The sequence below is a fragment of the Chlamydotis macqueenii genome, chromosome 3 (genome assembly GCF_036417535.1).
Source record: "Chlamydotis macqueenii isolate bChlMac1 chromosome 3, bChlMac1.mat, whole genome shotgun sequence".
Lineage (NCBI taxonomy): Eukaryota > Metazoa > Chordata > Aves > Otidiformes > Otididae > Chlamydotis > Chlamydotis macqueenii.
In genome coordinates, this window is record NC_141558.1 from 71,743,111 (window position 1) to 71,767,363 (window position 24,253).

Genomic DNA, 24,253 nt, shown 5'->3' on the forward strand with positions numbered 1-24,253 from the left:
TTTTCTTTGAATCTGTGGGAAAAAAAAATAGTATTAGGCATGTAGGTAACTTTGCTTACTTACGAAGCATTGTTTTCTCGGAATACTTTGGTAATGGTGTTGATAGTATCAAGAACTGTGGAAAAGCTTTTCCTTTTTTTTTAAAAATAAACACCCTGCTGGAAGCCATTTGGCTGGTCATGAATTCAGAAAAGTCTCTTCTGGTTGGAGCTGAGGCATATGCACCGATTAGGAATTATCTTTGATGCCACACTTTTTTTTGTGTAAAATTGAGTAAAATTTTTACTTTGTTTTTTTTACTCAGGCTTTTTCCGAAGCAGATCAGATGTAACACATGTCCAGGGAAAGTTTTTTATTAACTCTGCTTATGCATCATATTAATAAATCATTTATAGTTGTAACTGATATACTTGCTAGTTTAAGTTCCAAACTGCTGTTCCCTGGTCTAAAAAAATTTGCTTTTCAATTTGGTTTCCAGAGAGAGGAAGGCAATGCTTGAGCCTCAGACAGACAATAACGATTAATACAGACATTAATCAAGTCACATAAGTTCAAATATCAATCAGCTCTATAAAAACAAGCATTAAAACTAGCTAAAACTGCTCATTATGTGACCTCTGAAATGCTCCTTCTGTAGCATTACATATAGCCAAGGACTTACTGCCAGTCTCCTTGTTAGCCATTAGGTGCACAGTGGACAACTAATTCTACTTAAACAGGCAAGCAACAATGAGATTAACCGTAAGTTAAGTGACTGAAAGTAGCAACTTTGATCCTCCAGGTGACCAGCTATTTAAATGGAGGAGGATCCTAGACAGAAAACAAGCATGGGAGCAAGGGAAACAAGAAGGGGAGGAAGACATGAGTGATTTCTGAGGGCTGGGGGGTTTTATTGTACTTCTGAATATTCCTAAATAACAGTTTGTTTGAAGATAGTATTCTCTGACTGTCTCTTAAAAAAATGTGAATTCAACCCCAGCGTTCACTCAGTAGCTGCAGTTCTTTATTGGAATCTGTCTTTAATACAACACTTGCAATTTAGGCATATCAAATGAATCATATCTTAATCTCGAATTAAAAAATCAGCACAGTGCTATGAAGTGCATAGTTTCATACTGTATGTTTTCTCATTGTAACTTCTTAATATGAATTCTGTTGTATTCTGTCATAGGATCTAAAAATGACAAGGCATGTATCACTTTCTATAGTTTCCACTGAGATACAGGTTTCTAGATCACCTAGGTGCTTCAGCAAACTTGACTCTTACCTGAGATACAACCTGATTTTTACCTTTCCCTTTCCCTTCAGCTGCCTGCACAGGGTACTGCTTTTCAGCATTTTAAAGACTCAGAAATTCTATCTCTGACAAACTCCTTCCTTCTGCAGTTAATGACTGTTGTATGAACATTGAATGGGAAAAAGCACAATAGGAAAACAATATTCATGAAATTGGCTGTTACTGAAATAATCAAAAGCCAGGGTAGGAATTTGAAGCACATCCTCACATGACTCCCATCCTTCTGCTCACTATTTTCTGCCCTTTCTGTTATGCTTCCATACATGTTTATGCTGTGAGCAAAGAAGAGTCAAGAAGCTGGTGTTTCTGAGGAGAAGAAAAATCCTCAGACTGTATCCCATCTTACTTGGTATCCACAGTCAGATGAAGGATCATAGCCTCAGTCTCTTATAAAAGTCTCACCCAAATCCTCTGCAGCCTGAAAAGTAGACAGGGTAGAAGAACCCCTGAGTCTAAGGAGTTAAAATGCAAATCCAAAACCTCGTTATATAGGCCAGTAATCTGTTACTTTGAATGTAATTTTAGTGTCAAAAAAGAAAGCACCCTACTGTCTCAAAATAGTAAAATAAGAGAAAAAAAAAAAAAGTCTTTCAAGAAGTAGTAAAACTGTTTTTCAGATGGCCACAGGAGACTTCTGGGGAGTCTTCTAACCTACCTCACAGTCCTCCTGGGCATAGAAACAAACTTGTATGTTTTCACGTTGAATTAGCTTAGCACAACTGAAAAGTTAATGCCAAATAATAATGTCAAATGTGTCTTGTTTTACCTGACAGGGTAGGACTTCTGACTCAAAAGATTCATTACCAGCTTCTCTTGTATTCAGATTTGGGGAAGAATGGTCGTGCAGGTGAGACTGTTGTGCCAGGCGTGCTCCTCCAGTGCAGTGCAGTAGGTCTTTCAGCAGGCAAGCGCTACCTTCCCAGTCAGGACTGAAGCTGAGCAAGTGGGCAGGATGGTTGTTTTCACCCTTCAAAAAGTTACCTTGGAGTCCTGAGTGATATACTAAAGAAAAAAAAAAATGAGAGGATTTATATCTTTCTTCATCTGTGTTTTCCTCATGGATTTAGCGCTGTTTATGTCCCTCTTCAGCTCCTTCCACTGGTAGATTCTTCCAGCAGTCAGTGGAAGAGGGTTGTGATACGATTCCTCATCTGGCTACGGAATAGCACTCGGGGAACAATACAGTCCTCTGCTGCTGCTTTCTTTTCAGTATAAAGCCTTGCAAGTGTACACTGCTGTAAGGCACTCATTCTTTTTCTTCCTGCCTCCACCAAGGCTTTGATTCAGCCTGTATCGACATGGGTCAGATTGAAGTAGCAGCTATTCATGTGGTTGACATGGAATGAATAATAACAGTAAATAATCTAAATTTCCAGCGAAATATGACTTTTCTTTCTTCCCTTCTGTAGATATATAGATGTGCTTTCACATATGCTTCCTCCCTTATCCTCTGTACCTAAAAATCAGGTAGTTTGCATTTCTTGTATTTAATGGCAGTATCTTCTGCTGGTTTTTAACAGCTCGTGAATAGAATTCCTTCAACACAGGTACTTGTTAGTGCATTTTATTTTTTTTGCAAATAACCAAAATGTAATAAATACAATGCCATATTTGCAATACAGTAAAGAACATGATCAAGCTAGGAGGAAGCAAGAGAGATTATCCTAAATTTAGTTTTATTATTTCAGGAGTAGTAGATTTTTTGCTCTCTACTGTTCTACTTTCTACTTACTCACTAGGAAGGAGTGAGTATATATATATATAACCTATATGCTGTTAATTTAGGGCACAGTTAAGTAGAAGACATATTTGGAAAAAGCTGTGCTTTTATCTGTTGTTCGTCAGTAGCCTCATCCCCACCCTTTTTGTTTTGGAGGCAGGCAGATATTCTTAACAACACTGACTTCCATTAAAAAAAGAGGAATGACAAGTATCTGTGTAACTGCTGAATAAACCTTTATTGGATGAAGGAGGAAGAAAGCAAAGGATCTGTGCAGCACATTAAAATGACCGTATAGGAGTGTTGTTTTTGGAAACAGTCTTCTTTCTACTGGACAGTCTTTAAAAAATACATGAAATCTAAAGCCATACTAGCCTGGGGGAAGAACAGTAAAATATATAGGATATAACAGTGCTTCTTCACATGTTGCAAGAGCTATGGCAATTATTTGATGTATAAATTTGTTCTCTTGGGATGACATTGGTTTTCTTCTCATTGTAGACCTTTTTTTTTTTTTTTTTTAAGCTTCCAGGGTTTACTTTGCAGCTTTGTATCTTATCTTCATTCTTTTTCCCACATAACCGAGGAACAAGAAACAATTTAATTTTTTGTAATATGTTCTCTATTCCTTTATATTTTGCGTGTCTTTAAAGTACATTCTACATACTTCTGTGTGGTGTTCCTCCCCCTGCAGTGTGCGTTTTTGTAGCTGCATGGTGATATTTATTGCTCATCAGGTACATCGATGGGAGAGGGGTAAGATCAACCTCATATTAAGACAGTATATCCTTCCTTTGGCAAAATGAAAAGCATCTAGTGATTTCACAACTAATTTCTGTCCAGACCTCCCTTTCCCTCACCTCCCATAATTCTTGGTGTGTTTATATCTGTGTATTCCCCAAAGAAGATAGAAAAGGACTGGGGAAGAGTTGCTGTGGGTTACAGTATGGACCCAGCAGGTTAGTTTATTTCTTCATCAGTCCCAGAAATTTTATATTTATTTGCAACTATCAGCTTGCTTCAGCTCAGGGCACTTACAAATATCCCTGATAATTGAAAAACACATACATTTGTCTTACACAGATACACACACAAACATACATAAGAATATATGTTAAAACTTGTTAAATTGTCCAGACAGCTTCTGAGTGAACATTCTGTGAATTACTTTCTTAGTATCATCAGTGCATTTAAAAAAAAAAGAATATGAAAAATCTTTTTTTGACTGTCATTGTCAAAACCAATCGAGTCCTCAGTTTCTGTGCTCTGATTTATTCTCCGAATTACTCAATACAGTCAGCTGTTTCAGAGACCATGTATGGTTGTACTGAAATGCAGAGAGCAGAGACTGCATATCTAAAATGAGAATCAAAGGGAAAGAAAACATTTATCTGCCTAGAAATATGTGTTAAGGTTTTCTAGCATAGGTAGTAATTTACAGTACAACAGCTGGGCATATTCTGGATTCCTCGTTAGCTGCCTCTTTCAGGATTTCTTTGACAGATGGCACTCACAGATGGACATAGCATTCTTAAGGAGCTTACTCTTTCTTCTCCTTTACCCGCCAGTAACTCATGATACTATTAGAAATCTAAAAGCTTTGACATGAATTAGCCTTACTTAGCAGACTTTAATTTTTTAATCTTTAGAATATGCTGCAGGGTTGTGGTTGTGGAGTTCTTAATCTGTTTACTGAAGTTCTTAGGAGCCAAAATGGAATTCCCGTAAGGTTGACAGGACAAAACATGGCAAATACTTTAAAAATTGTTTTTCAGATTGTCATGATAATATTTTTGTTCCTATCTTTTGGAGGAAAAGTGCAGAACGATACAAAAGAGTACAGTTCAGCAACCCAGAAGCAGCTCTGTCAATTGAAGTTCACAGAGTTCAAACAAGCTGCTTGGTATTACATTGTAATTCCATTGAAATCTTAAGTGAATAAACCTAATATTTAAAGTTGACTGGTCAATGAAACTTGTTTCTACCACCATCAGTTTAAATCAGTTTGTTTTTTAGGAAGTATTTTAAAGTATAATCTAATAGACTGCCACAAAAAAAAAAAAAGAGCAAACTGTGTTCAAGATATTTGAATACACTTCTGTGATAGTTATTTGTCTGCCACGTACTTAGTGTTGTTTCTCAATATTCATGCAACTTTGGGCTTGAACTTGAAGGCCGTTATTCTCTCAAGTGTTGACTCAAATGGCCATTTTGTCTGATGAATGTTGTTTATGTGGATTTTCTGTTGAGGAATGTGAAACTATAAGCAGAACGATCAGATCCAAAAAAAGCATTGTGACAGCTGGGCAGGTTAGAGAGGCAAAAATAGTGAGAACTCTCAGCCAGGTCCTCCACTGCGTGTATTTGTAGCTTATTAGAAAACTAGAACACCACCAGATGGAGGCAGAGAAATGAAATCAGGCTTTTTATTTTGTTTTCTAAATGCCGTGTAAATGAAAGGCTCCCAGCTCTTCCTTCACAAATAGTACATAGCCCACTGTGGCAAAACTTCTGGTTCACAGCCCATTTTCAACTGTTTTTTTTTTTTTCTTCAGGGCTCTTCTGATGTAGGCAGATTGCTAGGTGAGCAATCCACTCCCTGCCATCGCTTTTTTCCCAACGGCTTCTTCATTTCAAGTTATTGTTGTATGTTCAGTGTAGACACAGTTAATTGGTCACATAAAGGTAAAATTTAAATACCTATTTTGAACCCTCCTGCCTGCAAGTGTTTGGGTTCTGAAGAACCATCAATAAGCAAACAGTCCTGATTAATTTGTATATTGATGTACTCTTTTCTAGTGCCTGTGTATTCCTGAGGATATTCTTTCATAACAATAAAAAGGCACATGTATAGTTACCTCAAATTTATAAGCAATTTAGCTAAGGACAACAGAGCGAGAAAAGTAATCCATGCACTGGAATACGAGGTTCAAATAAGTAGTCCAGGCCAGAATAGTGCCTAGTTTGCATCTTCAGCAAATTCCATGTGTATTTTACCACCTAAAAGTCTTCCTATAAACCTTACCTTGCTGCTGTTTGGTTTTTTAAAAAAAAAAAAAAATTCTTGTCTTCCTTTGTTGTTAAGTTCAAAATTTTTGTATAGTGGGTTTCAGTATGGTGAACGAGGAAGTCGGGGTGAGGGTAGAGTCCTCAGTTAACAAAAGCAGGAGACGTTTAGGGGGAAGCTATGACCATAGCTGGGGCTTTTGGTGTGAGAGGCAAACCATATGATAAAGTTACATTTTAAAGGATCAGCTAGCTGGCTTATTTTATTAACATTATCTGGCAGCAAGCGTCAACTCTTTTTGAAACTGGTATGTGAAGGAAAGGCTCTGCTTTTGGGGCAACAGAGCTGTGGTACTGGTGGTTACCATGCTTCTAGAAGACTTGCGTGCTGTGCCGAGCCATAGCTGCAGGCTTCCTGGGCTGAAGCTATTCTTGTGAGTCGATGAGTCTGCTCTGATAGCCAGGACTTCTTACGCAGGGAAAACCTGTGCGAAGGAGCCGTGGTGTGGATGACTACTCACATAGTGTTATCTAATGGCTTGAGGCCAGTCTTACCAGCATTTATTGTCTTAACAGTGTCAGCAATGTCAAAGACTCACCTTGATTGCTGAGCCTTTTGTGATAAATAGGGGATTTCTGTTTGTCAGACTTTAGGGCAGGGAAAGGAAGTTTTTCATTGTAACAAATTTTATAAGTCTGACTGACTAAACGTCAAGATATGATCAAGACAATTTTGTGCTTTTAACTGTCATATCCTTATAGAGTTGAGAGAGAGACTTTGCCAATATTTGTTTTATGAACTGCAGTTTCCAGTGCAAAAATAGGCACATAATTAATATTGAGGCTAAAGACACATTCTGTCTTGAGCCACAAGAACTCAGAAGCATGTCTGCTGCTACATGTTGATGTATAATATCTTGGTGTTACTGCATTTCAGAATTAGAATTGGGGAGCTTTGATACAATATAGCCAGAATGTTTGTTATTTAAATAAAATTGAAAAGGCAGCTTTAATCATGATTTCAGAATCACTGGATGGTTGAGGTTGGAAGGGAGCTCTTGAGATTAACTAGTCCAGCATTCCTGCTCAGAGCAGGGACAATGAGAGCAGATTGCCAAGTGCCATGCCCAGTTGGGTTTTGAGTAGTCCTTTCAAATTGACTGTAATTCTGGATTGACTCTGATCAATGAATGGCATGGTACCTCCAGAGCTTTAGAGTATTGTTCTGTAGTTATGTTACAACTTGTCTTGTTTCATGTAAGAATATTTATCTCATTTCCTGAGTGTTGTATCTTTCTTGAGTTTTACAATTTTTTTCAGTTAGTAGCAAATTTTTACTAATTTCCTGTGCTGATGTTTGGGCTTCTCAAGCCAAATATTTGTTTTTCAAATTGACTTTTTTTTTTTTCCTAAAAGAAGAAAAAACATTCCTGTTTCATTTCTCCCATCTTTTGTTTGCACATCTTTCCAAATTTTTATGCTTGTGCCTCAAATATTTTGCATCCTCACAGACTATTGTAAATAGCTATTTGAAACTATTAAAATTACCTGAAAAGAAATGCAGTACAAGGCTCTCATGTTTTTATGCATGGTTTCTTACTCAATGATAGTATTCTGTTCTAGTCAATGCATTATTAAACGTTCAAATGTTCAATTCTTTATGTGTATCCAATTTTATACTTGAGTCTCTACAAGTTTTTTGGTCTGATATGAATAGCTCAGGTATGAGACAGCCCTGAGGAAAGTTACAAGCTTTGTTGGTTTTTTTTTTGTTTGTTTTTTGTTTTTTTTTCTTTTTGTTTTTAATGGTTACAATGTTTGGTAGTCAGTCTATTTCAATTAAGTTCCCTTTTTTAAATTTGAACTTTTACCAGTTTCAGACTTTCCGTTATGTCCATGATTGTTTACCGTAAGAAATTCTTTCTGATACTGTTTACAACTCTTTTGTTTTTATGTCATAGATATTTAAAATGACATCTGTAAATAAGCATTGTAAGCTACTAAATTTAAAATGGTTATAAAATGGCGCAGCATGTTCCTAGTTTTAGTCCGTAAAACTGACAAGACAACAGAAATAATACTTGGACATCACAAGTGACTTTGGCCTGACATATCTTCAAAATACTGCACGAGGGACCTAGCCTGGCTGTGAGGGTTTTCTCCATAGATACCTGGTTCTGTTGGTTGATTAGCATTTTAGATGAAAGATAAGAACTGCAGGGAGTTTGTAGCCATTCATTACCAGAATGAATTTTTCAAATCACCCCTTATACATGTTTTTTTTTTTAAAAGATGGGAAAAAATATTGGATATAAGCAGCTTTTAAAAATAATTATCCTTGTTTTAGAACTGTTATTATATTTGAGAGATCCGTTATTTGAAAGCAAATACATTTGCACAAAGGCCACAGGGTGACATTTTTCTAAGGTAAATTAATTCTCAGATGTTATAATATGATGTGGTGGAGCATATATTTATAAGCCAGGAACTGCACTCAGTTCAAGTGTTCAGGAATGAATACCAGTGCCTGAACAAACTCAAGATGTATATGTGTTGGCTGATGTACTCATTCCCTGTTGTTTGTTATTATTTCCTTTATTAGCATTTGAAATTCATGCAGAACATTGGATACCATAAGGTAAATACTGTGTGGTGTCCAGAATACTTGTCTGAGTGGCAGAAATTAAAGAGCAGTATAGAACTGTAGAGAAAGAAGACTTGGAGACATCAGCTGATACTTTTATTCTGCTGCAAGGCAAGATCACACTATAGCTAAACCACTCTTGACAGATATTTGTCTAACCACTTCTTAAAAAAAATATGGTGATGGAGATGGTGAAATTTCCCTAAACAATTTGTTCCAGTGTCCTACTGTCGTTATTATGAAAATATTTTCTAATGTCTTATCCAAGTCTCTTTCATTGGGATTTAAATTCATTGCTTCTTGTGTTGCCCACAGTCAACGTGGATAACAATTCACCGTAGTCTTTTTTTACATTGTATACTTCTAGTCTGTCATGCAAGTTCTTTATAGTAAAAGAGGAATGTAATTACCTTATTTTTAGTGGACATAGTAGTTATTTCTCTCAGTCTGGATTAGGAATTTAAAAAGTACGCTTTGGCAGAACGTATAATCTGAAACTAAGTATGTTTGAATTCAGTACCTGATTCTGTGTGTCTTGTAGCACATGTGCTGCATCTAGTACATGAAACCTCGATTTCTGTGTTGTCTGTCATTTAGTTTTATAATATTACTAAGAATAAAACTTGGTTAGGATGTGTAACAGTATAAATATTAAATTACACTCACTGATCAATAAATAATGACTATATCACAGATCTAGAACCTTTATTATCTTTGTTTGGTTCATGTTTCATAGTAATTGATGGGAGTCTATCCACTGACTTTAATGAGATTTAGATGAATCTCCTGCTGCTGAGAGTAGCTAGATTCTTTTACTAGAGATGAATTACTGCATGTTCCTGAAACAACACAGGATTTGTTATCAAGAGTTAATAAGAAACAAGGGAGTTCTAAAAGTATTAAGATACTGTTTAAGAAAAAAAAAAAAAGTTGAACCTTCTCATTGTAGTTTTAAAACAAGGTGGTCTATAGCATTTATTTTTTTCTATGTAGTTGCTTTGCTTATTAAGACTTAAATTCTGAAGTGTTTAGTCCTTGGCTATTCCTATTGACTTCAAGGCTCACATGCAAGGCTACTATGTCTTTTTCAGTTGCAAGCTTTAGTTTGTCAGCTTTTTATGAAGCAGGTTTTGTTTAATATACAAACATGATGCAACTGTTTGGGTGCTATGTAAATAATAAGGTTGCGATCAAAGTTATTTAAATGATTTTTTTTTAAATTCAATTGAAATATGCACTTATTGGATTCCACCCAAAAGTGGAGGAGTGTCTGTTTAGGAGAAGGCACAGTAGAGTCTTGATAAGAGGCACGGTTAATGAGGTACAACATATTCCAGTTTTCTCATGCTGCTATCTTGTGTAGCCTATCTTATTTGGATTACTAAAGAATAACTGCCGACTGGCCAAATCTAATTTGGCTCAGTGCACATCGGTCTTTCTGCCAGATGGAGCGTATTTCTAGTTTTGCTCACTAGAATTTAGAATTCAGATAAACCATGGCTGGCAGAATATGGCAACTTTGATATAACCCAGTACACTGTGATGGAAAGTAGAAACAAGCTCCTGGACATCAATGTCCATAGGTTTGACTGTGGGGAAAAAAAAAAACCAAACATCAGTTGACTAGCTTTCTTCATGGAAGTTCAACACCAACTGTTTCACTCTGCATATCTAAAGTGGGCTGTCAGTATGGCATAGCTTACAGGCAGCAAATTTTCTCCTTTCATTGGAGTGCTGCCAAAACCAAATATCTTCATTCTTTATCATAAATGTAGCATTTCTATGTGAGGAGAAGGGGAGTGTGGAAGAAAAGTCTGCCTGAAACAATGGAAGGGAGTGAAATAAACAGTTTGACAAACTTCTGTCCTGACTAAGGATAATCTTGTGTTCTGAAGGAATTTTGGATAAAAAGTCCAGGCATTCTGGCAGTAAGATCTTGGTTATGTTTTTTTACAGTAGGTAACTTGGGAAAGGATAACATTTCTTGTTGTAAGAGTGGATAATTATAACCATTGATGTCTGCTTTTAACCTTTTGATTTATCCTTTTGGGGAATGCTCTTGCATGTATAATGAGAAAATAATGTACTGTGAAATCCTCAATTAGTACTAAGTTTTTTTGGATCAGTTTCTCTATGCCAGCAGTTACACCTTAAACTAATTTATTTTTCTCATCTGCTGGTATTTTAATTTGTATTGGTAGCATTAAAAAATACTGTTCGTGTGAAGATTTCACAGAAAAATAATTTAATATAAGCTATTCACTTTGTTCTTTACTATGCAAGGACAGCACGTCCTGGGGTGTGTGATCTGTTTAGGAAAATTAATTAATTTCCATGCTTTTCTAATGTTAATATTAGCAGTAAAAATTTGTTCTCCATATAATCTCTTTCTTATCCAGTAGACTAAAATAAACTGGTAGCTCAGTCATCAAATTGCTCCTTTTTTCAGACAGGTCTGTTTCTTTCTTCAGGCACAGCTCACATCACAGTTGTTGAATTTAGGACCACGTAAGCCCCTTTATTCTAATTTCAGTTCTGCTGCTTTTTCAAGAGCTCAGCTGGTACGTGAGGACAGTCTATTAGCATCTGAAATGTTTAGTCCAATGAGGTGCCCCCTTGCACCATCTGGCCACCTTTTGTTGATATTAGTTACAGAGAAGGACTCACCTTTTCCTCCATTTCTGCCTGATCATTTTTGTTTAGAAAAAAAGAATAAATACACTACAAATCAATAACCAAAGCAAGCTCATTGTGCATCATATCTGTACAGTTACCAGGAAGAAGGATCTCTACTGATCACAAACTCTTTAATGCCAGTAGGGATTTTATCACATGAACCTAAAGATTTGAGCCTGTGAGTTGGTCCATTGGCATAATCTTTTGTAGTGTCTGACGCCACTGCTGCTTACAGTTCTTGCATTAGATGTCACTCTGTCTTCGATGTGTCTTTCTTTCTGTTTGTCTCGTCCCCTGCCTCTGTGAGGCTACCTGTGAAACAAAATTAACTTAAGATTATTCTGGAATCTGCTGCTTCTTGTACTGTAGACTTGTGGAACTCCATGTGGTCTTGCAAATAACTGAAAAACATTGATTCAATGATTCAAAGAATTACATAGATGAACCTCAGGAACAGGTATGCTTTGAAACCATAAGATGATCAGATAACTCAAGTTGGAAGGAACTTTAAGGAGGTTGTGTAGTTAAAATTTCAATATGCAAGATGTCACAATTCCTGAAGCTTTGTGTTGTATCAGAAATGAATCCAGGAAAAAAAAAATACATTCACAAGTATTACAAATTCTTTTCAGTTTGTTTTACAGCTGGAATGTGCTGTGGATTTAGCATGTCTTGGAGGGAATACTTTTTCTCAAGTCTTACTGAACAAATGAAATTCTACTCTGGCTCATTAACAGAGAAATCAAAATGAATGGCAATAATCCAGATATCTGCTGTAGTCCTATTTCAGAATGTTGTTTTTGTTAACACAGTATGTAAAATGTTTGCTTTTTAATTATGGCTTAAGAAAGTAAACCATTTTAAAGAGAAGTGAGTGAAGTTATCCGAGTAAACCATCGTGCCACCCTGAAGAACAGCTTTCCAAATGAAACCAAGAAGCATTGTGAAAAATGATTCATTAAAGATTTTTTCAAATCTTTTTCATAAGCATCCAAATGCGTTTTCTGTGCAGGCAAAGTTTCCGGTATCACACTAGATTAATTCCTATAGCATTTTCCAGATGAACAGAAGCAAATGATGTTAAGTCTACAAAACAAAGAGCAGCACTTTATCCAAGCTGCTGTGGGGTGCTGATTTTTCTCCTACAGTCAAGGCCAGTGCAGCTCAGAAAAACAGAAGTCACTCATGTACTCTGTGTTGGAGTCATGGTTTAAATGGATATACATGTTTTTAAAGAAATTTATTTGGTCCAGACTTCTAGTTCCTTTGATGCTGGTATATACTAATTGAAAAAAAAAAAACAAACAACAAACCAGAGTCTTTGCTCAATTCACATCCTCAGGTGTCAATACGACAAGAAAGTTGAGATAAGGAAGTTTCATATTTATTTGGGTATGCCGACTACCATTTCCCCTTAATTCACTGTGGAGTACGTTTGAAGAACTTCTACAAGCTCGATTTGTACCAGATCTAACTCTGGCAACCTGTACCTGTTGCACATTGGGCTTCCCACAGAAGCTGCTCTCAAGAGTAGGGCTGAACTGTCTGGGTCTTGGCAGAACTCTGGCTCTCCAGAGGGCACAGTGGTGTCAGAGCCATTCCCCCAATTCAATACTTGTTTTCACTATAAATCTGGTTCATAAAATGGCTTTCAAATACTTATACTTCTTGAAACTGAATTATTATTTCATATTTCAAGTGAGCAGACCTTTTCATTATAGTGAATTAATTACAGGTTTATTAGAGTATTAGTGCTTCATAGCCTTCCAGGCAGATGGTATTAGTTGCTTGATGGAGCACGAGTGTTATCGTTGAGTGATGTTGAAATTATTTACCAACAATCACCTAGTAAGTCTTATCTATGGAGATAAGAGTGGTCTATTCACTCAACCATGTAACTTTTCATTATTTGTTCATTACTTTTGCTAGATTTTAGCTGCTTTGTCTGGAATTTTTCTTCCCTAGTATCTACCTGAAGCAGTAAGTGTTGTCTCTTTCCAGGAACAAGATCAAGAAACATGCGTTGCTTTTCCTGTATAGATTTTAAATGAATAAAATAATTCTTACCGCCCTGTGAGAAATTATCCTGCTCTGGGGTATGGAGACATTGTTGAAATGCAGGAGAGATGGATGGATGAAATCCTTGAGTTGTGGATGTATTTTAATTCTTCTGCCTCCTGCTTAGATATTTTCAAGTTATAGTTTTCCCTTCAGTATACCAGTTGTCATGAGTTTTAAACAACCACGTATAGAGTTTGGTCCTTAAATGCTTTTCATATTTCTTCTGTAGGTTTGCACTGTTTCAGAGCTGTAAGAAATGAAGGGACTTGCCCAGCAATTTTGGGAGATGCCAGGAAATAAACACTAGAGGCAGTATGGAGACTCTTTGTTGCTAATGATGCTCTTTGTCGTGCCAAAGACGATTTCTGTGCAACAGAACAAAAATTGGACATGAGGAAAGATTGTAGTAAGAATTAGAGGAATAGGAAGTCAGTGGGAATGGGAAAGGAGTCTGGGCAGTGACTATGGGGGAATAGTCTCACAATTCTCTTAACTTCCCCTTTGCTTATAGCCTACTCTGCTCTGCAAGTGCCAGCAATGGTTGTCTTTTGAAGTGTCTTTTATTAATGTAGTTCAGCTGAATTCAGAACAGTTGTAACCAATACCTGCTGTTACAAGAGCTGAAAAGAATTTGTATGCATTAAGTTGGTCTCTTTTTTTTTTTTTTCTTAACTACAAAAATTTTTCTTACGAAGTTGTTACTGAGCCTTAAAAACTTCTCTTTGCAAGAAATACTTGTTCCTCTGAGTGCTTTCACTGTTGTTTGCGTGTTTGTTTTTGCAAAGTGTTGACAACAGAGTGAGATTTTTAATGTTTTCTGCTGTTTTGTGAGATCGAATGGGGGAGGTTGGTATGATGATTATGGTGATGATGATGATTATTATTATTATTTCTCTTGGGAATATATTAAAAGATAGAGCATGGATAAATGGAGCCTCGAGGGTGACTCATGTTTTTGTTTAGCTTGAACTCGGTCCAGCTTCTAAGAGGAACTTGATTTTAGGTGCATGTTTTGTGAAGTGTTTTAAGCTGAAGTTATAATTCCAGAGGTCTTAATAGTATGTGTTTGTTTTTATTTAGAAACATGTTTAAGGAAAGTTTTTGGTGGGTGAATGTAAAATAAATAAAACCGTTTCAGTCTGGAGGTTGCAATTCTTTGGCAGATTCAGTGTCAGCAAAAATCAAGTGGGATAAGGTTAGAGAATGGACTCGGTTAATTTTTATTATTTACTTTGTAAAGAATTGTCTTTATGCTGAGATGTGAAAGTATGATTTCTTAAGTAGTGCTTGCTTTTTACATTGTAAGTGTTTCTGCGTATTTGGAAGGTGGCTAAAATTTGTGTTCGCCATGGGCCACTGCCTACTTGTCTTTGGGTAACACAGATTCAGAAAGTACTTTTCTTCAAAGCACCATACTGTTACCATATGGTGCCTGGTGTCCTGGTTACCCAGGACATGGAGAAGGCTGAGGTACTCAATGACTTTTTTGCCTCAGTCTTCACCGACAAGAGCTCTTGTCCCACCACCCAAGCTGTAGAAGGTGCAAGCAGGGACTGCGAGGATGAAGAACCACCCATTGTACTTGAAGAGCAGGTTTGGGGTCATTTGAGGAACCTAAAGGTGCACAAGTCCATGGGTCCTGATGAGATACATCCGTGGGTCCTGAGGGAACTGGCGGATGAAGTTGCCAAGCCACTGGCTATTGTATTTGAGAAGTCGTGGCAGTCTGGTGAGGTCCCCGATGACTGGAAGAGAGGGAACATAACCCCTGTTTTTAAAAAGGGGAACAAGGAAGACCTGGGTAACTACAGGCCGGTCAGCCTCACCTCTGTGCCTGACAAGGTCATGGAGCAGATTCTCCTGGAAACCATGCTAAGGCACATGGAGAGCAAGGAGGTTGTTGGTGACAGCCAACATGGCTTCACCAAGGGCAGATCGTGCCTGACCAACTTGGTGGCCTTCTATGACGGGGTGATGGCATCGGTGGACAAGGGACGAGCAACAGACATCATCTACCTGGACTTGTGCAAAGCTTTTGACACTGTCCCGCACGACATCCTTCTCTCTAAACTAGAGAGACGTGGGTTTGATGGACGGACCACTCGGTGGATAAGGAGTTGGCTGGATGGCCGCACTCAGAGAGTGGTGGTCAACGGCTCAATGTCCATGTGGAGACCGGTCACGAGTGGCGTCCCTCAGGAGTCCGTGCTGGGCCCGGCCCTGTTTAACATCTTTGTCGGCGACATGGACAGTGGGATAGAGTGCACCCTCAGCAAGTTCGCCGACGACACCAAGTTGTGTGGTGCCGTCGACACGCTGGAAGGGAGGGATGCCATCCAGAGGGACCTTGACATGCTGGAGAGGTGGGCCCGTGCCAACCTCATGAAGTTCAACCAGGCCAAGTGCAAGGTCCTGCACCTGGGTCATGGCAATCCCAGGCACAAATACAGGTTGGGCGGACAATGGATTGAGAGCAGCCCTGAGGAGAAGGACTTGGGAGTGCTGGTGGATGAGAAGCTTAACATGAGCAGGCAATGCGCCCTTGCGGCCCAGAAGGCCAACCGCATCCTGGGCTGCATCAAGAGAAGCGTGGCCAGCAGGTCGAGGGAGGTGATTCTCCCCCTCTACTCTGCCCTGGTGAGACCCCACCTGGAGTACTGTGTCCAGTTCTGGAGCCCCCAACACAAGAAGGACATGGACCATTTGGAGAAGGTCCAGAGGAGGGCCACGAAGATGATAACAGGGCTGGAGCACCTCTCCTGTGAGGACAGGCTGAGAGAGTTGGGGCTGTTCAGCCTGGAGAAGAGGAGGCTCCGGGGAGACCAGATAGCAGTCTTCTAGTACCTCAAGGGGGCCTACAAGAAAGATGGGGAAAGGCTGTTTAGTAGGGCCTGTTGCAATAGGAAGAGGGGTAATGGTTTTAAAATAGAGGGGGGTAGATTTAGATTGGAAATTAGGAAAAAATTTTTTACAATGCGAGTTATAGAACACTGGAACAAGTTGTCCAGAAAGGTGGTGGAAGCCCCATCCCTGGAAACGTTCAAGGCCAGGCTGGATGATGCTCTGAGCAACCTGATCTAGTCGGGGATGTCCTTGCTCCTTGCAGGGGGGTTGGACTAGATGACCTTTGAAGGTCCCTTCCAACTCTAACGCTATGATTCTATATTAATTGTCACTGGGTATGTAACAGTGCAACACCTACCTGCCATTGCTTCTATAATGTTCTTCAAGATGTGATTCTAATTTTTTTTCCATTATAAATTCTCAGTAAACATTGTTTATAAGTCAGTTTTTATTTAAAAAAAAAAAACAAAACAACCCCAAACAACAAAACCTTGCTCTCATGTGCAATATGAATATCTTGTGAATATTTTGGAATTTGTCTGCAAAGCATTTGATAGCATTCGTGACAGTCCGGGCTTCACTTGTTTTTTTTTTGTTTATTTTAGGGGATTTGTTCTTATGTCTTATAAATGACTATTCACTGAGAAAGTATTTGTAGTACTTTATTAATAGAATTTTAATTTACCCTTTGAGTATAGTAGATAAGGACAGAGTAAGAATGTAATAATGTCATGTACTTAAAAATGTAGCTTAATGGATATTTATAATAACTGTACTTTAATGAAAAGGAATTTCAACATTTCAACCTAGTTTGCAAGTTGAACAATAAATGTCCCTCTGGTAACTTAGAGCGTAGATACTTTTGCCCTAGTCAGCTGCGTACTAGGGGCATACACTTTACTTGTAGTTCAGTGTACTTGAGTATCTGTAAAACATGAGGAAAAAAACCTGGCAAAATAGGGAGCATTTATTATGTTGTCTGCTTAGAAAGACTTTTTTTTTTCTATGTGTAGCGTGACCTGAATGAGACAGCTGCAGAATTTGGCCAGGCAGAGCTGCAGTAGTGTGTACAATGGCTTTGTTGGTTATTTCAGCAGAAGTACAACAGACATACATAGTAAGCTGAGATGTGTGTGAGAGAAAATTATTGATAAAAGACATGAGATTTTAAAATATGTTACTCATATTAGGGTTTAATTGACCTTTGTTATATAGTAAAACTTAGAGATTGTTTTCCAGCTCCAGTATAGCATGCATCTTTCACTTGAGTGTACTTCACTAAAATTCGTCAGATGATTTAAGTTTTATGTACGAAAGTTCAGAACAACTAAGATTCTTCTATCTGCCTGTGAGAGGAACTTGGCCACACAGTTCTTAATAAAATTAACAGGCATTATGTGACTTGATCTACAGCTCCTGTCATGAGATGTCCCTGGTGCAAAGGTCACCATATGATGACTGATTTTGTTCTGTCTACTGATCTGTTGCTGGTTTTGAATGATAAGAGTGTTGCAGAGTTAATGCTTGGACTCTATCTTATGCAATACATTTTTCTACTAATTCTGAAATTTGTTTTAATTGCAGGGATATTAAACCAGATAACATCTTGATGGATATGAATGGACATATTCGATTAGCAGATTTTGGTTCTTGTCTGAAACTGATGGAAGACGGAACGGTAAATTAGAAAGAATTATATTTTCCTAAACATCTTTTCTTCAGTCCTTTACTCACCGCTAAAATGTGTGCTAATAAAGAGAAAAGGTCTATTATGTCAAAAGAAATGGAATTGTAGTGGTATTGGTATGTAACTAGCCTTGGTTCAAAATATGGCTGCACACTGCTTGGGTTTACTGTATATTAAAAGCTTTTTAGATGCATATAGTCAACTTGTGAATAAATAAAGAGAAGTTGCACTGTCAGTACTGAGTAGGTATTTGTTGAAGAACTATGAGTCTTTGAGTTTTGAGCTCTGAGTTCTAATCTTTGTTGAAAATGTAAGCTTTTGTATAAGCAGGATGAGATACTGAAATATGACAGTGTGCTAATGGTAGTATATTTAAACTTGCACAATACATAGTAGGTGTGACTAGAATGTAATTCCAGTACGTTCATCGTGTCCCAGAGTGTTAGAAGGTATTTGAGTTAATATATGTGATTACCTAATCTATAATTAGGTAATCTTAACAGCACTAAGCGTAAGAATTGACAGTTTTGTTCTTTCGCTGTTATTAAATATTTGTAAGAGTTTAGCGAAAGTAGGTTATTGGAATGCTATTAATGTAGGCATAATGAATGCCTGAGTATTTAATTATGAATTTAGAAGCCTTTGTGTTTTGTTGGAATTGTTATAACCAGAACACTAAGCTAAATTTATATATACATGCACAGTGCCACAAACAGCAGTGTCTGTAATGATAGAAGTTGATTTTAGTCCTGGAAATGTAACTTCTACAGGTCCAATCTTCAGTGGCAGTTGGAACGCCAGACTACATCTCTCCAGAAATTTTGCAGGCGATGGAAGATGGAAAAGGGAAGTATGGGCCCGAGTGTGACTGGTGGTCCCTAGGCGTTTGCATGTATGAAATGCTTTATGGAGAAACGCCCTTTTATGCTGAGTCCTTGGTGGAGACCTATGGGAAAATAATGAACCACAAGGTAAGTGCACTTTCTCTTTCTAGCTCTCTCTAAGATAGTTTTTAATAAGTAATAGGGTAACTTGGAGGCTGATTTTGAAATGAGTCTTTATATACTAATTATGTTAATGTTCATAAATGTAGAACTAAAAATATATTTCCTTATAGTAAGTTTATGATTATGGATTGCAGATGGCTTTGCTTTAGGATAAAGCTGTTCAAAATTAAAAATCTGGATTTGGAAACATGGCTGTTAGTTCACTCTGTGGAGTAAATCTTGGCTACCTTACATGACTCCTTTTGTGTTACTTTCTTCCGGCAGATCCATTGGTTACCTTATGCAGAAGATTCTTAAATGTTCTTCCACGTGGAGGTAGCTGTAGAATTCAACAGTATAAGATGAATTTAAATAAAGAAGAAAAATTAGGAGATAAAAAAATTTTAATAGTTTCTGTCCTTTGGAGAAGTTTATTTTCTAGAAACCTTACTGTATATATTTAAGAACTAGAGTATTTGCACATTTCTTTTTCTGCATAATGGTTTTCAATAAGAAGGGTGATTTTTCCAACTTTTTCTTGGTAATAAACTAGTTTCTCCTCTTTTATTGTTTTAAGGAGAGATTTCAGTTTCCTGCTCAAGTGACCGATGTCTCTGAAAGTGCAAAGGACCTCATCCGAAGGCTCATTTGTAGCAGAGAGCATCGACTTGGACAAAATGGGATAGAAGACTTTAAGAACCATCCATTTTTTGCGGGGATTGACTGGGACAACATTAGAAACTGTGAGGCACCTTACATCCCAGAAGTCAGCAGCCCCACTGATACATCAAACTTTGATGTGGATGATGATTGCTTAAAAAATTCTGTAAGTATAAAATAAATGTTTTGACAAATCTGCTTTTGGTAGTACACTTTATAGTAAAATATATGTAAATGGCAGTTTATTTCTGTGTTCAAAACAAATAAGTGCTACTTTGAAGAACTGTGGAGGGAATACCATCATAGTTCAGACGGTGATTCTCTAAGCATATATGTGTAAGGATAACTTCCGTTCAATTTTTAAAATTCTTTCTGGCTTTGCACATATTTAACTAACATGTACATCTATTATTTGCAGTAACAAGTTATTAGTGTCTAAGTCTTATAAGGAATAATTATTTACAAATATATAGTCTGCAAGACACAGTATTTCTAGCAGAGCATTGGTGAGACTTGTACTAAGTTTGCATAATGCATTTTATTGTAGTGCTCTACTCTAATTGCTCGTATCTCTGTCAGATTCCATTCAGTTTATTCCTACTAAAATTTTCCAACTTGTTTTCTGACTTGAGTTTTGGGAAAGTTAGGAGAAATGGTAGAGCCATTTCTTCAGGAGCAGTCTTAGTGAGAAAGAAATTATTTTACCTTTGCTAAAAATGCTAAAAAGCTTTGCAACTGTTGATTTTTAAGGATCTTAGTGTTTCTGTGCTTTTGGACAGCAACTTTGGCACATAATAGAGATCCTAGCATCAGATGAATGCCTTGTGTTGTCTTATTGTTTCTTTTGTTTCCTTGGAAATACTTTTTTTGGGGGAGAGGGGTGGGCAGTTGTTGAAAGATGGAGGAACCTGCTGTTTACATGTGAGGTGGAGCATTTTCACCATTTTTGCCTTTGTTTTCTGAACTGCCTGTTCCACTGAGCTTCCCAGACCTGCAGATAAGCAATAGGAAGCATCAATTGATATAGGCAGGATGATCATTATTTGCACTCCTTTTACTCCAACTGCACAGTAAAACATGGAAAACACTTTGACAAGATGGAATCCAGTGGTAGACATGTGTGGAGCGTTTAGTCTCAGGATCCTTTCCTATAGGACATTAAGCAAATCAGTCCGGCTACATAGGACAACTTGCATTTTTTTCATTTTTTCCTCACTTGCGTCTGATGTTGCCCATCTCCTTTCACAACTAAAGTATTTTTATCCTAAAACTTTTTTGTACAATCTTCAGATATCTGTTTGCACATTATTTTGTCCAGGAGCAGCTATCAGGTTGAGTGTCAGGAATGGATGCTGTATGTAGAAAGTCTTTGTGAAGTCATGTTTGTTGTTGACCAGTCCAGAGGTCTTCCTTTTTAGAGCTTTATCTCCCAACTGAGGTACTTAATAGTTGCCTGCGTGGTGTGGATGTTTTCCCATTGTAGAGCTCCAGGTGAAGAAATAATACCCCTGTGATGAGTTATTGGACTCAGATGTGAAAACAGTCCAATTCTTAATTTACTTAAGACTTTTGGGAGTGAAGGGCAATGCCATTGAACTGTTTGAGATGAACACTAGTTTCTGGAGCTTCGTTTTCAGTTTCTTCTTTTGAAACATGAAAGTAGCTTTTTTATTTTGTTTAATTTAAGGTTATATTTCTACTGTTTCTTTTCACACCTAACGTCTCTGAAAAATACCTAACCTGAGGCATTGCATGACTGAGGATATTTTACATTTTTGCTTCAACTAGTGGACATTGTACTTAATACAGCTTCCCCTCAATTTCTTATATGTAACTTGGAAGTGTTTTCCCTGCCATCTTTCATACACATGTTGTGAGGAAAGTTCACATACTTGCGTTACTGTTACAGATGTCAGCACCACAGATGAACCCATGAGATTTTGTTTTTTCTTTTAAATTCTTTGCGAGGTTTTAATGGCATACAGCTAATGAGGAGTGCCCAGTTCTGAAGATAAAAGGCAATATTGAAAAGCCATGATTGTTATTGTTCTGCTTGAACTTGGAATGAGACTGTGGTCCCATGGAAAAATTATATACATAATAATGAAATTCGAACAATATGTTAAAAGCACACATAAACACAAAGGGCAAAAGAGTGTTAGGCAGTCTAAGTTCTGCAGGCTTTTGGCTTTTAACCGTTTGGTTTACTAGCCTTACTGATAGGCATGATAGAGAGATTTATTTATAACTTTGTCAGGATGATAATACAGTTGAATTCACACAAGTAGCAGGAAATAAGTATTTTGATCCCTGCCAAAGAATCAGCAAAGAAACAAATTGTTTTACCGAATCTTGCATCGTTAATGATATTTTAGAACCAACATTGTTACCTATGTGTCAACTGAAACCTGTCCTATGGTCTGTTAAAATCACATGATTATGCATTTGATCTTCTAAAAAGTTATTCATAGAGATGGTTTTGAACTGGAATCTCTGAAATATGAAAATAAAATATAAAGAAGAAGTAAAGAATTTTACTTTTCCTAACCATAGTGTGTAATAACTGATATTTTTATTATTGATCAGTGGAAAGTTAAAGCTTTGTAATTCAAATTAATCAATCAATTGATTAATCAATCTGGTTCTTAGTTTCCAAAATGCACAACAATGTAAACTTGATGTACTTACACAATCTAGCTATGTCATTGGTGTTCCTTTTTATTCTGGGAACTCTTTTTCAATGTGAAGAATTTATCTGCTAAAAGGTCAATGCTGTGATGTAATACAGCTGACGCCCCCACTGAAAAGGTAATTTTGGATTTCTTTTGAGTACAGACTTATTCTCTTCTGCTGAGTTTTACATGTAAAAATGTACAAATTGTTCCTTTCTTCTTTTATTTTTTATTTGAAAAAAAAAACATTATGTTACCTTTTCTTACAAGTTAGAACCTTTTAGCACTTTCAGCATGATAATCTTCTTAAGGCATTTCTTCTGATGATCATTAAGGCTATCTCTAGTATAGCAACATAAACCTTGTATCTTGGGATTAAACAGGAAACTTTTAATACGTTAGAACTTATAATGGTTCAAATAATATGGCAATGGAGTTATGTTAGCCCGAGGAGGAGCTCAAAGATTTGTCTTGGTTTGTCATTCTTTGTTTGGCAGGAAAAAGGAGCAATGAATGAAGAAATGGTCAAAGCACTAATGGGATTAGAAAACCCTGTTATATTGCTTTCTAGTAAATGTCTGACTATTGCTCTCTCCAAATAGAGATAGCATTCTCAAAAATGGGGTTGATAAATCTACAGGCAGGAGGCCCTGCTGACTAAATAGCAGAGAGGAGTACAGGAGAGAATAAAAGGTGATACTCTTTGTGCTAAGAGCTTCTCGGAAAAAAAGTAGTAATAAAAGGGCTTTTAATAACTGTAACATTCTACTTTCCTCCAATGATAGCCTATTTAATTAGAAAAGTATTTTTATGCCAGTGTGCTGTATTTTTCTATGTTGCATGCTGTTTTAAGTAATTTAGGTGATGCTGTTTCATATTTGGGCTGTAGATGAGGATAACTGCGGGTATAGTTAATATGACATTATCACTAATACTTCACAGATGGTTAAACTAAAAAATCTTTTAAGTCCAGTAGGATATTATGTACTCAACTGTCCTATTCTTTCTCTAGGAAACAATGCCTCCACCATCACACACTGCATTTTCTGGCCATCATTTACCATTTGTGGGTTTCACATATACAAGTAGCTGGTAAGTTAAGAGTTCCAAAATTGTCTGTAGGTTAGTTACACAATATTTTAAGCTTCTGTCTCTGAAACCAACTGCAAACAGATACCAAAAAGGATGTGTTTTATTGAGCAAATTACTGGGCCATAATCTAAAATACTGTCTGTCCAAAAGAATGACCTCTCTGCAGGTAAAATGTACATGAATTTAAAGGTCAGCACTTGTGTTCAGAGGAGTTTTCTTGAAAAAAGCAGTTTTCAGGCAATGTATGAAGTTAACTGCATATGACAAAGTTCGGACAAGATGTGTGGACTCAGAGAGAACTTAACTTGTTAGACTTCAAAAACTGTTTTATTTCTAGCCCTTTAACACTCTAGAAAATATGAATGAAAATTTTTTCTGAAGTTACTTTTATTGATATTTGATATTAATGTGGTATTTGTCATGTTCATCTCTAATGTTGCATTAAATAGTAACAAGGAAGTCCATGTATGCTCCTTGATAATTCTTGAAAATAAATAAATAAAGAATGTTGACAACCATTGAAAAAACAGGCCTATGTTTCTGCAAACACATGTGCTTAATGCTGGTTGTGTGACACGTCCTGTAGACTTCAAAAGCACTGTTTGCATAAGTAGTAGTATGAGTGCCTGAGTATCCACAGAATCAGGGCCACAGCATTTCTGAGATATACATGCCCTACCTGTCATGTCAGAATTTCACACCGTTTGTTGTGATTGTTGTCTTCAAAGTATTTGGGAAACTTAATTATTTTCAAATAAACTGTTACTGTAATCTTACTAACGATGCAGATTGATACTTTTTGCTGTCTGGCTAACGTAGACTGATAATGATAATTTTCAATCAGGAGTTCATTCACTTTTATGTAACAAAAAATGCATTGAGGAGACCAGTCATGCTAGGTAAAAATG

The 24,253-nt window shown here is 37.1% G+C and overlaps 1 protein-coding gene across 6 annotated transcripts in view; it reads left to right on the forward strand.

Moving 5' to 3' along the window:
- CDC42BPA (CDC42 binding protein kinase alpha) overlaps positions 1-24,253 on the forward strand; it is a 188,623-nt gene that overhangs the window by 86,519 nt on the left and 77,851 nt on the right. For all 6 annotated transcript variants that reach the window (XM_086745443.1, XM_086745439.1, XM_086745440.1 and 3 more), the window contains exons 7-10: positions 17,833-17,926; positions 18,706-18,906; positions 19,499-19,747; positions 23,266-23,345. In XM_086745443.1, coding sequence (XP_086601569.1) covers positions 17,833-17,926; positions 18,706-18,906; positions 19,499-19,747; positions 23,266-23,345 — 624 coding nt within the window. The remainder of the gene's footprint in view (positions 1-17,832; positions 17,927-18,705; positions 18,907-19,498; positions 19,748-23,265; positions 23,346-24,253) is intronic.